Source organism: Macadamia integrifolia, chromosome 6 (genome assembly GCF_013358625.1).
Source record: "Macadamia integrifolia cultivar HAES 741 chromosome 6, SCU_Mint_v3, whole genome shotgun sequence".
NCBI classification, from domain to species: Eukaryota; Viridiplantae; Streptophyta; class Magnoliopsida; order Proteales; family Proteaceae; genus Macadamia; species Macadamia integrifolia.
This window is the reverse complement of record NC_056562.1, coordinates 36,439,354-36,451,736: the sequence shown is the minus strand read 5'-3', so window position 1 is coordinate 36,451,736 and position 12,383 is coordinate 36,439,354. Positions and strand designations below refer to the sequence as shown.

Genomic DNA, 12,383 nt, shown 5'->3' with positions numbered 1-12,383 from the left:
TAATTTTTTTCAATAATAAAAATGTAAAAACACTGCTGATAATGAATGAAGATTGAACTTCATTAGACATATATTTTTAGATGACGGGCAGTGTCGTATGTGGGGGAGTGTAACTTCGTCAGCTCTTCTCACAAGCTGTCTCTCTTCTATTCATATGGGAGGAAGAGAGAGATAAATTGTGACGGAGGCTGCACTCTTCCATAGAAAACACTATCCTATATTTCTAGCAAAAGAAAGAAGAAAAAAAAAAATCCTCATTAGGTATTGTCATATGTGAGAACCCGTGACAATGATTAAATTTTCCTTTGGCTAGAGTGAAAAGCATGAATTTAGGAGATGGCATCAATATTGACATCGGTATACCAATTTGGATCGGATTTGATCAGTGGGTATTAGTTAGTTTTGCCTTTGGATTTTTTTAAAAAGTACTAATTTTTTACTATTTTACCCCTGAAACGATACAGATGACTAATCCAGATCAGTAAAGGATCGAGGATTGGTCTCAGTCGATACTAATCTGATACAATTGATACAGACAATACGAGACTAATACTTGAAATCATGGTGAAAAGAGAATGATGATGTAATTATGAGTTTGTCATTTAACTCCCACATTAGGTTTGAGAATTCACGAGGATGGGATCAGTCAAGGCTGATATCAATGTAGATTGACCAAAAATGGATGAAATACCTTTGCTTTTAATTAAATAATTATTTTTAAAACTATTTTACCCTTCATCCATACCAATCCACCGTTAGAGTATTGATCAACAGAATGATCAAGGCAATTCTGATCCGATTCTTCAAACCATGCTTCCACATGCAATAGTTCATGATCCAAATTCCAAAATCCCTGCTCCCATTAAAACAGAGAATGATATAGGATGGATGAAGAGAAACTGAGTCCCACAAATAAAACTGGGCCCTCAGTAGGACAACCCAAGGGCCACAGCCGTTGATGAGAGGGCTACTTCTTTCGGGCCAAGGATCAGAAGGTGGTTCGAGCCATCAGAAAGTTCCCTTCCCATCAAAGATCGTGAAGGGTTCCTTTCACAATCTTCCACAATGCAGATGGTTTGTTTTTTTGGTGAAGTATGCAGAGGGTTTTGAAGCGAGGCTTGGTTCTGCTTCCCCTGATGAGAAGCAAGGTTATAGGTATCAGTATCTGAGACTGTATCGGTCTTTGGCGATATTGATGCCAGTATGTCATATTGGTTTGGTGTTGGACTGTATGGATCTAGGATTGAACGAAAAAAAATATTGTTATCATATTGATATTGATCTCTAGCAATACTGATACATGTCGGCCAATATAACCGACGACTTGATCCATGGTGAGAAGATAGAACTATAATTTTGACGATTGAAGGATCCCCTTATCCTTTTCGCACTTGTCGAAGTTTGAATTAAACTGGAGCTCAAGACGCAACATTGAAAAATCTGAGACCTGCTTAACAAATCTCTCTAAGGAAGCCTACCTAAAAATAGACTTTGCCACCCCCCCAACCCCCCAAAAAAAAAAAATGAATTTCTAATCTCTATTCAACTGGTAATGTTATTATTGACTACCATCCTTGTATTATAGTTGAAATTACTCTTTCCCGTGTTAGTTAGAGGTTCTGATCTTCATGGTGAGGACGTTCTCTCTTAACTATAGGTGAAATTAGGTCTAATTTAATAAACAAAAAAGTATATGGGATGGATCTTACAATAATGGTTACCTTCCCATGTATTGTCAAAAAGTGCCCCAGAAAACCTTCGGAAAATTATTTCAACAATGGATTCCAAAGAACACTGTTCGGCTTTCAGTTGAGAGAGACTGATAGAAAAATTTTGCCAAAAAATGGAAAAAAGAATAAAAGGCTTCTTTACCATAGATGTTAGATTCATTAAAGAGTTAAAAATAAGTATTAAGTTTTCTTCACCCATAGAGGAGAGAATCTCCTCTCCATTGGTGACGCAACCCTATGTCGAACTCTTATGTCATCATTAATCCACCACCGTACTATATAGAGTATAGGATATAGATTCCATGGTGAATCTTCACCATGGGTGATAAAGAACATTCTTAGTCCTGTGGGGGCTTGGCGGCCTAATTTAACGAGTGAAAAAGGTATACACTGCTTACCCTCTCCATGTATTATTATCAAAAGGTGCCCTTGAAAACCCTTGGGAAAGAATTTCTAACAATGGATTCCAAGCCATCTATTTGAGTGGGATTAATCAAAAATATTTTGCACAATGGCTTGCCCATAGGACATTCCATATTTACAAGAGTAAGAAAGGCCAAATCAGTTCACGGTTGAAGACCAAAAAAATAAAATTTGTTGATATGCTATAAACCTGAAGGCAGTTTTACAGAACTCTCATTGAGATTGGAAAGAAGTTTTTGTTTGAATCAGAAATAAACGGAACTTTCTTTCTATCACTGGTAAATTTGTGAAGGTATTAAAAATAAAGAATGAATGATAATTTCTCCCTCATTAACTAGGGAAAAAGAAAAAGGGAGAAGAAATATCCTTATATAGAAAAAAAAAATACGGTGATGCCGATGTCACAAAGAAACCCCTTCCTCCCTGATCCATTAAAATTTGTGAGAAACAGATTCCGTTACCTGCATTGCTGGGCTTCTAACAATCACCACCCATGTGTAGCTCATCCCAATCTTCCGAAAGTCATGAATGGTAGATCCTTTTCTAGATCGGGGAATGTGGATTTATTTTCTTTGATATCTACTGGACATCTGAGACTAGCTCTGATCTAGAACCATTTACAGAAATATCCGCCATTTGATTCACATTTTCAATTGAATTTGAACTGATACAATCAAACTGCTGCACATATAGCACCTGCAATATGAAAGGTATTTTCAGTTTCCCTCAAAATTGTTCAATTCACAAGCCCCCACCATTACCCCCACTGATATGGTAGGGACCAATGACAACTGCGAAACCTAGAGAGAGAGAGAAAACCTGAAGACCATGATGATGAACAGCAAAACTTCCCTTCATCCATGTATTTTACATCGAGACCAATAAGCCATGATCCAACAGTCACATCATCATGGGCATATGTTCGAAGAATAGACCTGCCAACTCAAAGACATTAGGAAAAGGAGAATAGACCTGATCTGTTAGAAAGAGAAGGCATGCAGGACTCAATATACAGGGAAGCCAACCCCTCCCATCACAAGAAAAGGATTACCTGTTTATAGAAATAAACTGAGCCAATGCACGAGATATAGCATATATCTCACCAGAAGCATGACAAAAGTATCTGTTAAATGCAACAAATTTAATTCTGGTAAAAATTAGGTTGCTTCAAGGACAAACTGGAAAAAGGAGAAAAAAGTCGTTCACAAGCTACAAAAGAATCAAAATTGGATCTATGGTCCAATGGCTTTATGAACAAAACTTATGCTATGCAACTAGTGTTTCTTCATAGGTGAAAGTTCTTTCAGCAACACTGTGCAAATATGAAATCTCTGTGTTAATTGAAGAGATCTACATTGGAGATCATTATCAAGTTCTAGTAAATTATGAACCAAAGGCATTTTATATTGCTTCTCCAATTGTGATAGTTTTGAAGTCTTTTTTGGATTATATGACAAGAGATTATTGTTCCTTTTCCAGAATATGCTAAGAGGAAAAATCAATGCAGTCATCACTCACGATTTCCTATCACCAAATTTCCACCAGTCTGGTTCATACCATTTGTTGCTCCTGTATATATATAGTCAACAATAAAAAGTTTTGAGTATAAAAATAAATAAATGAAGTCAAATATATGAGGTTCCTTCTCAGCTTCTAAACAACACTGTTATAATAAACTCACGGTTCAGAGAAAACTTCGCCTGATTTCATACACCCAATATAAACACGAGGTTTGTCCAAATGAGTAGAAAGCATTGCACCCAGGGAGTCTGTAAAACCAGGGAAAAAAAAAAATGGAAATGCACTACAATCAGATATCAGTGGTACAAACTGCTAGAAGAAATGCTCTTGTTAACATCATTCTTCACTTATTGCAGTACTGCTGTTATTACAAACAAATTTTCTGGATAAGGCAGAAAAAATTAGAACAGTTATCCATTCATTAAAGCAAGTGAGTGTTGTTTCTGTGTGTTTCTTTTCTATGATATTTGTTAGAAAATGGTGACAGAAACTTTATTCACATGTTGTAGCCCTTTACAAAAAAATGCAGCCTCAGATCATTCTGTACATTCTGAAACTCTTCACTTTCTCTCCTTCCTACAATTGCAAGCACAATGCAAAAGGCAGAAGTTGCTAACTCTTCTTGCCAATTGGAACTCATTGCCAGTAAGATGTCCTTCAAGGAGAGAGACCTACGTTCCTAAACGTAATGATTCATTAAAATAAAAAATAAAAAACTGCTCTTTAAAAAGGCTGATGTTCCTCTTCAGTGAGAAAAAAAAAATTGGTTTTATCACTAGTACAGCCTATGCATACTATACGCTTAAGACACCTAATTCTTTCACTGTCTTCATTTTGGTCAAGTTAAGACATGGTCCTAGTAGTTCACTGAAGTCAGAGTAGTTCTGTCATTAGCCTTTAATTCAGCATATATATAAGGGAAACTATAAGTTTTCCGCCCCTTGGGAGGAGATTAGTTGTGACGGATGAATCTTCAAACATGGAAACTTAGGGTTTATTCTTATCTCTAGTTTTTTCTTCTCATTGTTACATTCTTCTTCATTGTTATTTCTGTTCCTATACTTTCTATTTTTTCACTTACCTGCATCTTTAACCAATGGTTGCAAGTAACCTGACTTCCATAATTTCTCTTTAAAAGTTCTGATTGTTAAACCTATAGAAAATTCATGCCTAATTGTCCCTACAGAATTCCAAACTTCATGTCAAATTCAACACTTGGTACATCATTTCAGACGTCAAGGTACCCTGTCAGACGTGAATGCAGTATTCATACTTTTGAAGTGCATAAACACTAGATAAGTTTATAGACATGCTTTTAGAAACTGATTTGGCTACATGACCACAACATCCACTCTATTCTTCAACAAAAGAGATATTAGTTCTTACCAATATTAACATAAACATCATCATTAACCTTGGCATAAAACTCAGCGTCCCAGGTATCTACAGCATGACCAAAGAATAATTCTGCCTTCTTTGAAAGCTCCTCTGGTGCCTCGACATGATTATCCTGTAAAAAGGAAAAAAAGATGATGCTATCATACAACGCCTATTTGGTACCAAGCATTGTCATTCACATTCTGGTGGCTTCTAATGGATACAAGTTGGGATCATCCTATGAAACATAAAGACAATTATCAAAAAATTTGTTAACAATGCAGAAAAAGTTTGGTCCATAAAAAGTTGACCCCAACCCCCCTATCAAACTTAAATATTTAAGAAAATTCCCATTTTTCCAGGGTTCCATGAATAATCTGAAAATAACTGGAAAATGAATAATCCAGCCCAAAAAATAATGAAGTCTTAAATATATTTTCCAAGAATAATTCAGTCCAACAATTTGGATCTTTACAAGAATTCAATTTATTTATAGTCCAATTTTTTCAAGATTCAAAATTTACCCATATTCATCCATTCTGGTATTCTGCTTCTTTTTTTACCAAAATTTTTCCTCTTTTCCAAAGTCTCACAAATCAAACTATACCCAATTTTTTCATGTTTCAATTTATTCCCAAATTCAAATATGCTAAACATGGATACTCCTGTATTACTCTTGGGATTTGGATCTGTATCAAACCAAGTTTGTTTTCAGGATTCTTCCGAACTAATAAAATATCACTATATTAGATTTTTAGATAAAATCAAAGAGAGAAAGAGGAAAGTACGAAAGTGCTTCCAATGTATGTAACCATCTGCCAATCTAGTTTTCAACAGTATCTCTTGCTTAAAAGTAATTTAATGTTTCCACAAGTGTCTGCCTAATGGGTCCAATTCTTAAGTGACTTGCATTAAGTCCAACTTGCATAACATTAAAAAAAATTCACGTTGCTTAACAGCCTAAAGATATTGAAAATTGAACAGCCTTGACAGTCACTTGGACGTACCAGAATAATAAAATCATTGGTCTGCCTATTTTCAGTGTCAATATCTTTATCCAAGTCTCCCCGATTTGCACTGCATGTTAATTTACCAGTAACTAAAAAAACAGAGTTCTGACCAGAAATTAGAAATATTCTGCTACCGAAAAGAAAAGAAACCTTCTTCCAATTACAAATCGAACGACAATGCCCCTCTCATCTTCCAGTTTTTTCAAAGCTGCACCTGCAGTATTATGTTTACTGTTTAGTACTCTTTCAAAGGAAATGTCTACAAATAGTGCTAGCTACAAGCTTCCAAGATGAGGAGATCTATTCTTCCAGATTATCAATGTCAGTTGTCTACAATTGGAATTGACAAAAATTTAAAAGGTGTGTAAGTTCTCAACTGGGACTAAGGACTGAAGACGGTTAATTAGTACCAAATCAAAGATTTCTATATACTTTCCCCAAACTTTGAATAGATTTGGAAAACAACTGAGTAACCTTGGGGATTTGTTAAAGGCATTTGGCATCAATATTCACATGAAAGTCATCATAGAATTATAAATTGAAATATGTGAGCCTGAAAAAAAACAAATAGGAAATAAAACCAATACTCAGTTGAACAATTTTCAATAACATATATTGTTTTCAGACTTTTAGAACTATCTATCTCACCAGGAAAGGATTTGCTGTTTAATCTCAACATTCACCTAGTAGGCTCAACCCAACTCTACTAGTAGCACGAGCTACCCAACTTGGATTTTATCATTCAGTCTCAATTAAAAAAATTCTTTTTTTTGGATGAATAAGTTGTTAGTCTCAATTAAATTTAAGTACTTGAAGCAAAGACAAAGCATGCCTAAAACAACAAAAACGCATGACATCAAAACTCGACTGACTTCTTCAATTCTGTTTCAAGTCACAAGCACAAAGCCTTTAATTATCGCAAGAGATAAGGGCCCAAGGACAAGGATTAAAGTATTGGTATCGGTCGCCGTATCGGTTGGCTAAATTTAAGATGTGTATCAGAGGGTCTCGTATTATATCGGAGATACGCTAAGATATGTTAAAGATCAAAGATTAAAGAATCGGTATCGGTCATTGTATCGGTCAGTTAAATTTAAGATTTGTATTGAAGGGGTATCATATCGTATCGGAGATACTTTAAGCTATGCCCAAGGGGAACATGAATGAAGAAATTACTGCATTCGTCAGTTTGTGCATCACTTTAATACCAGCCCTTAGCCTCAATTTTACATTTTTATGCATGTTCCCCATCAATTATCTTCCTTCTCTTTTACTTTTTCATGGATAACAGAGATAAATTCATTAGAACAGAAAAGGACACAGAAGACTGAAAAAGGAAGAAGGGGTTCAATACATCCAATATATCATGGTTCTGAATAGTTTTCCTCTATAGTTGCAGTCTTGCATTATTACCTTTACAGCCTCACAAAAAATCTGCAAATGCCATATTCCAAGGGGCCTCTCCACATCTAAAATTCACCAATAACCATACAAACATATGAGCTTATGATAACCCCCCCCCCCCCCGGGTGCAAATTCACAAGAATTGAAAACCCAGTTGGGTTCCACAAGATGTTGAACACCATGCAGGACTAGCATGATGACCTCAATTACATTGCTTCCCTCCACAATAAGGTAAGAAAGTGGTTGGCTGATGCAGGGGCTCACCAAATGCAAGCTTGCCATTGGCCCAAGAAAAAGCACATGAGATAATTTGGGAAATCACATGCCTTTCCCAGTTTTAACATGAGATGGGCATATGATTGTTAAATGGGTCCTAAGGGCTTCCACATTTTCCTTAAAACAGAATCACTTCTATAACCTTCCCAAATAGTTCAGATCAGGCCAACGAGTTGATATATAATTAGGAAACAAAGATCTTATCAGCAATCAAAAGTAACTATGTTAAGAGCCATAAAATTACTGAGTTCGTAATTTTACAAAATTTAGCTGGGAAAAGGCTTCGTTGAGATCATAGTAACTCCAAACAATTAATTTTGCATGCTGTACCGTTTTAGCCCCTATTTGGGTAGTACAAGCTTGTTTTTTTATTTGCTTTGGTATTATCAGGCCAAGAGCTCATAAGTCTAATGTGATCGAAGAAAGTTTTGGCTAAAATATCAACATGGTGTCTGTTTACTATGATTTCTAAAAAAATTTCAGTTAAGAGTCTTTTCATATCTGATAAAAAACAGAGTTATTTCAAGCAATTTCTTGGAAGGTCTACGATTACTATAACAGCCTGTTTCTAACAATGTGGAGATCAAGCATTACTAAACAAAGATCATGCGTGTAAGTACACATGTCATACACTAATATAGTTTGGTACACAATACGTGTTGAACAGAGGTCATCTATTCAAAATTATGCATATCAGTTACATGGGGCTATGGGGAGCAAACATGATTACAAGGAATACCATGTAACTACATAGGAAGAGAAAACTCAAACCAAAAAGGGGGGCTTGCAACTGCAAAATGGAGACAACCATAATAGTCATGGTAGGGAGAGCAGGGACCAAGGTTCGAGGTCTTGGTTTCGCCCAGGCCAAAAAACTGAGTCCTGTCGAGATCTCAGCGAAACTATGTATTTTTGGACTAGACAACTAGGGAAAACTCGGGGATGGGTTTCGGTGGCCATATGACAAAGCTAGTCCCTGAAACTTGTCATCTAGCCTACTTAGGCCTTCTAAACACAGTGGAAACATTAGATTTATCTTATTTTTTTAAAATTAAACCCAAAATGGTATTTTGACTTCAGAACCTCGGTTGGTAGTCTATGGCATAGGTTTACCTTAGGATATTTCACACAATATCTAATACTTCTAGAAAACATCTAATTCATGTAAAAGTGTAAAACAATTTTAAAAAAGCAGAAAGAATTAAAAGACATAAAAAAAATGTTAATCTTCATCTTCAAGTGTTGAAGTTGATAATCTCTAATGTAGATGTGAGATTTGGCAAGAAGAAGCACCAAAACAAAGTCTTGTGGGATTTTTCTTCACAATAGGGTGAGACAGGCGAAATCTAGCGAGAAAGGTGAGAAATCTCATCGAATTGGGGTTTAAAACATCATGTGACTTGGTCGAGTCAACTCAAAACGAAACCAAGAAATGAACCAAAATCTCGGTGAGAAACCGAGATTTCGAGCGAGATATTGTCTTTTTCCATTATCGCCTATGGTCTCGACTCGCCAAAGCCAAAAAACACAATTTGGTGGATTCCTAGTCTGAGGTTTAAGTGGATTCCTAACCGGTTATCCATCCTTTATCTATCTCTCTGTTAGAAATTCAGGTCAGATTTGTCCAACCGTACTGCCCTGTGGCTATACTGTTCTGTTCAACTTTTCAGTTCTGTTATGATTATATATACCTGCAAAATTCTGCTAGAATGAGTTCAATTTATTTCAATAGATTATGATTTATTTATTGTGAAACAGCCTCTCCACGATGCAACGGTAAGGCTGCATATATTATGACCCTCCTCAGACCCCAGAGAGGTGGGAGCCTCGTGCACTGGATACACCCTTTTCAAATTATGATTTATTTACTCTAATATTCTGTTTCTGAATCTTTGAAATTTCTCTTCAATACATCAACTCTGTTCCTACTTTCAAGCTTGTTAGTGTCAGTAGAAATCCTCTGAAAAGTACAAGTCAATTAACTGATTTCATTCAAACTTTGCAGACCTGTTCCATCAGCTAGTCTAACCCATCAGCTGAAGTTTCAAGTATTCTGTAATGATTGCTGAGATTATTGATAGCTCCCCCATTCCTACGATCGTGTTTGGGTTAATCTCCCACTAGATTTTCCCTGGTTTGGGATTATTCTTCGTTACTGGGAGCTAATCAGCTCTAGCTGCTACTGTAGCAAGAAGCCCTTGCCCCAGTTGAGATATCGTGTACACTGAACCAACCGCAATTGAATCGCTCGTGTGTGTGCAAATCCATGCACATTGATTCCTTGACTTTCTAACAAGCTTTTAGTTATCACCATGATTTGAAATGCATACTATCCTCTTAACATTTTTTAATACCATAAGTTCAATTCAAAGACAAAACACGTCTAAAGTTACTCGAACACAAGCTAACCCAGCTCAGACTCAGTTTGGGGTTAGGGTTTGGGTGACCATTTGGCCCCCAACCCACCCAAGTTGCACCTCTAAAAAGATGTGGTGGCTATTATGTAAGTAAAAACAGCATTGTACCATAATGAGAAAATAAAGGAAGAAGTCCACAAAGGGGAAGGCACTCTACCAGTGTGCATCCATGCCCTACGGATAGCATCTCTGTTGTTCTTGTGGCCAAACCTTGTAAAAATTCCTATCACGGCTAACAAACTTCTCTTAGAATGAGTCCCATTTCTCTCTGTTACATACCTTGAAACAAAACCGTCCTGTTTGGCTGTAGCCAGCTCCATTTCAAGGGCATATAACTTCTTCTGCTGTTCCCTGACAATGTAAAAATCCTTAAGCAATTCAAAACCTGTATAAAGTTCATGGGGAAATGAATGCTCCCTGGTTGTGAGGCCCCTGTGCTCAGACACAAAGGATGGCGAAATGACACCCCCACTCCTACGAAACCAATAAACCCATCCCCTGTTGATGTCCATGTGCACCCCCATTGGTCCCTACGCGACAAAGCATTCTTTTCCACAAAGTTTATATATCTCCTCCAAATTAAAAAGCGAAGACAAAAGATGGTTTTGCATAAATTTTGTGAAATCAATTCTGACTCCAAAATTAACCAACAGAGACAGAACCTATAGTCAGCTTACTTGCAATTAATGATTTTCAGTGTATCGTCAACTGATATAGCTGACTGCCCCTGAAAAAAGAACAGAACACAGTCAGCTTAAACTATTCCATTGAGGACTGCTAGAAAAAAAAAGAAGCCCATAAGCTGGGTTGGATACTCCCGACTTCTACAGCAATGAGGCAGGGTGCATATTTTGACAGTACGGAAGTGGTATAATATATGTTTGTAACTATCTATTTGTTTTGAATCTATTGGTATAGGCTACCCAGAAGAAGGTGGTCCAGTATACAGTGGGATCAAATGAAGACGCACACATGTTGCATATAAATGCATTTGTTTAAAAATAAAATTGCTAGATGAAGGAAAGCGACATTACCCGACCAGTTACCCTATCGAGCTTGTCAATTAAGTATACTCTGTTCTTCGCATCCTGCCATAGTCTATCAGAGACATTAAAAACAAGATCAGTAGATTGAATTTTTCTTCTGAAGGGGGTTGGGGTAGGTAAGGAGAAAACGGATCTGATTGCGGGGCAGAACGGATTAACAGAACAAGAAAATGTATATAACTATATAACTATATCAAGCAAAAAGCACACCACTCGTGCACCATAATCCAAAACCACCCCCAAAACCCTCAAATTTAATCAGAATGCAATCATGACCACAGAGAAAACCTAACAGACAGGAAACAAAGTGAACAGAGATATTCAAAATGGAAATCAGAGAGAGAGAGAGAGGCAAAGTCCAGAAACTCACCGGCCTGCCACGTAAACTGAAGCTATTGTTGCAAACATCGAAAGCATGAGAGACGAAATCCGGGATCGAAAAACCATACCAGAAAGCCGGTTACTCGATCCCCGGCTCTGCATCTTTCAATTCAGTTTGAACAATGGACACAAAGAGGAATTCACAGATCTTCAGGCAGTATACATTTGCCTCGGAATCGATCCAAATGCTTCGAGCTCTGAACAGAATCCCTCTCACAGGGATCTCGAGATTGCTTCGGACTCAAATCTAATAGCAGACACAGGCAAGAGAGAGAGAGAGAGAGAGAGAGAGAAATTCTTTTAGTTGCAACTTTCAATAGCAATAGACAAAGGCAAATCTGGAACTCTTTCAACGAACCTTTATCAGGAAAGTATGGTGAAGTACAAAAGTAACCTCAAACATGAACACTATTTATGAATTAACCTAAGGAATATTTCGGGAATAAAAAGGAATTCTACAGCAAATGAGTTTAATTTTGGGATTAAACATTAACTACAAGGCAGTGTGGCTCTACTGTAGAGTCTAAGACACAGTGGAGATTGAATTAACCTTCTTACCCTTGTTGATACTTTTTACTAGTGTTTCCATTGTTGTCTATGCGGGTGCAGAAACACGCTATCTTTCAGAACCCTCTCGTTTTTTTATTCCTTTCCACTGAGACAATCAAACATGTGGAACTCGTGACCTCTTCCAATCCTCTTATCTACCAAACACACGGGAGTTTTATCCGCCCCGAAACCCGCACCGAGACTGACGACATCACCAAGAAATGCCGTGTAGGTTTAATAAAGCTGGTG

At 37.0% G+C, this 12,383-nt stretch overlaps 1 protein-coding gene across 1 annotated transcript; it reads right to left on the bottom strand.

The window, feature by feature from the left end:
• Positions 1-2,302: 2,302 nt before the first annotated feature.
• LOC122082436 (hydroxyproline O-galactosyltransferase HPGT1-like) lies at positions 2,303-11,920 on the bottom strand. The gene is made up of 12 exons (XM_042649995.1): positions 11,575-11,920; positions 11,193-11,256; positions 10,836-10,885; positions 10,316-10,509; positions 6,212-6,275; positions 6,059-6,128; positions 5,061-5,184; positions 3,835-3,922; positions 3,672-3,722; positions 3,205-3,276; positions 2,973-3,088; positions 2,303-2,849 (listed from the first exon to the last, which is right to left on the bottom strand). Exons 1-12 carry the CDS (start codon positions 11,685-11,687, stop codon positions 2,827-2,829), a joined length of 1,029 nt encoding a protein of 342 aa, XP_042505929.1. The 5' UTR covers positions 11,688-11,920; the 3' UTR covers positions 2,303-2,826.
• Positions 11,921-12,383: the final 463 nt, after the last annotated feature.

Excerpts from the sequence above, each read along its gene's own strand:
- LOC122082436 (XM_042649995.1), bottom strand. The coding sequence starts at position 11,687 with ATGCAGAGCCGGGGATCGAGTAACCGGCTTTCTGGTATGGTTTTTCGA. Across the intron at positions 5,185-6,058 it reads CCAATGATTTTATTATTCTG|GATAATCATGTCGAGGCACC; the intron begins GTACGTCCAAGT and ends TCCTTTTTACAG. Across the intron at positions 3,923-5,060 it reads TGATGTTTATGTTAATATTG|ACTCCCTGGGTGCAATGCTT; the intron begins GTAAGAACTAAT and ends CTGGTTTTACAG.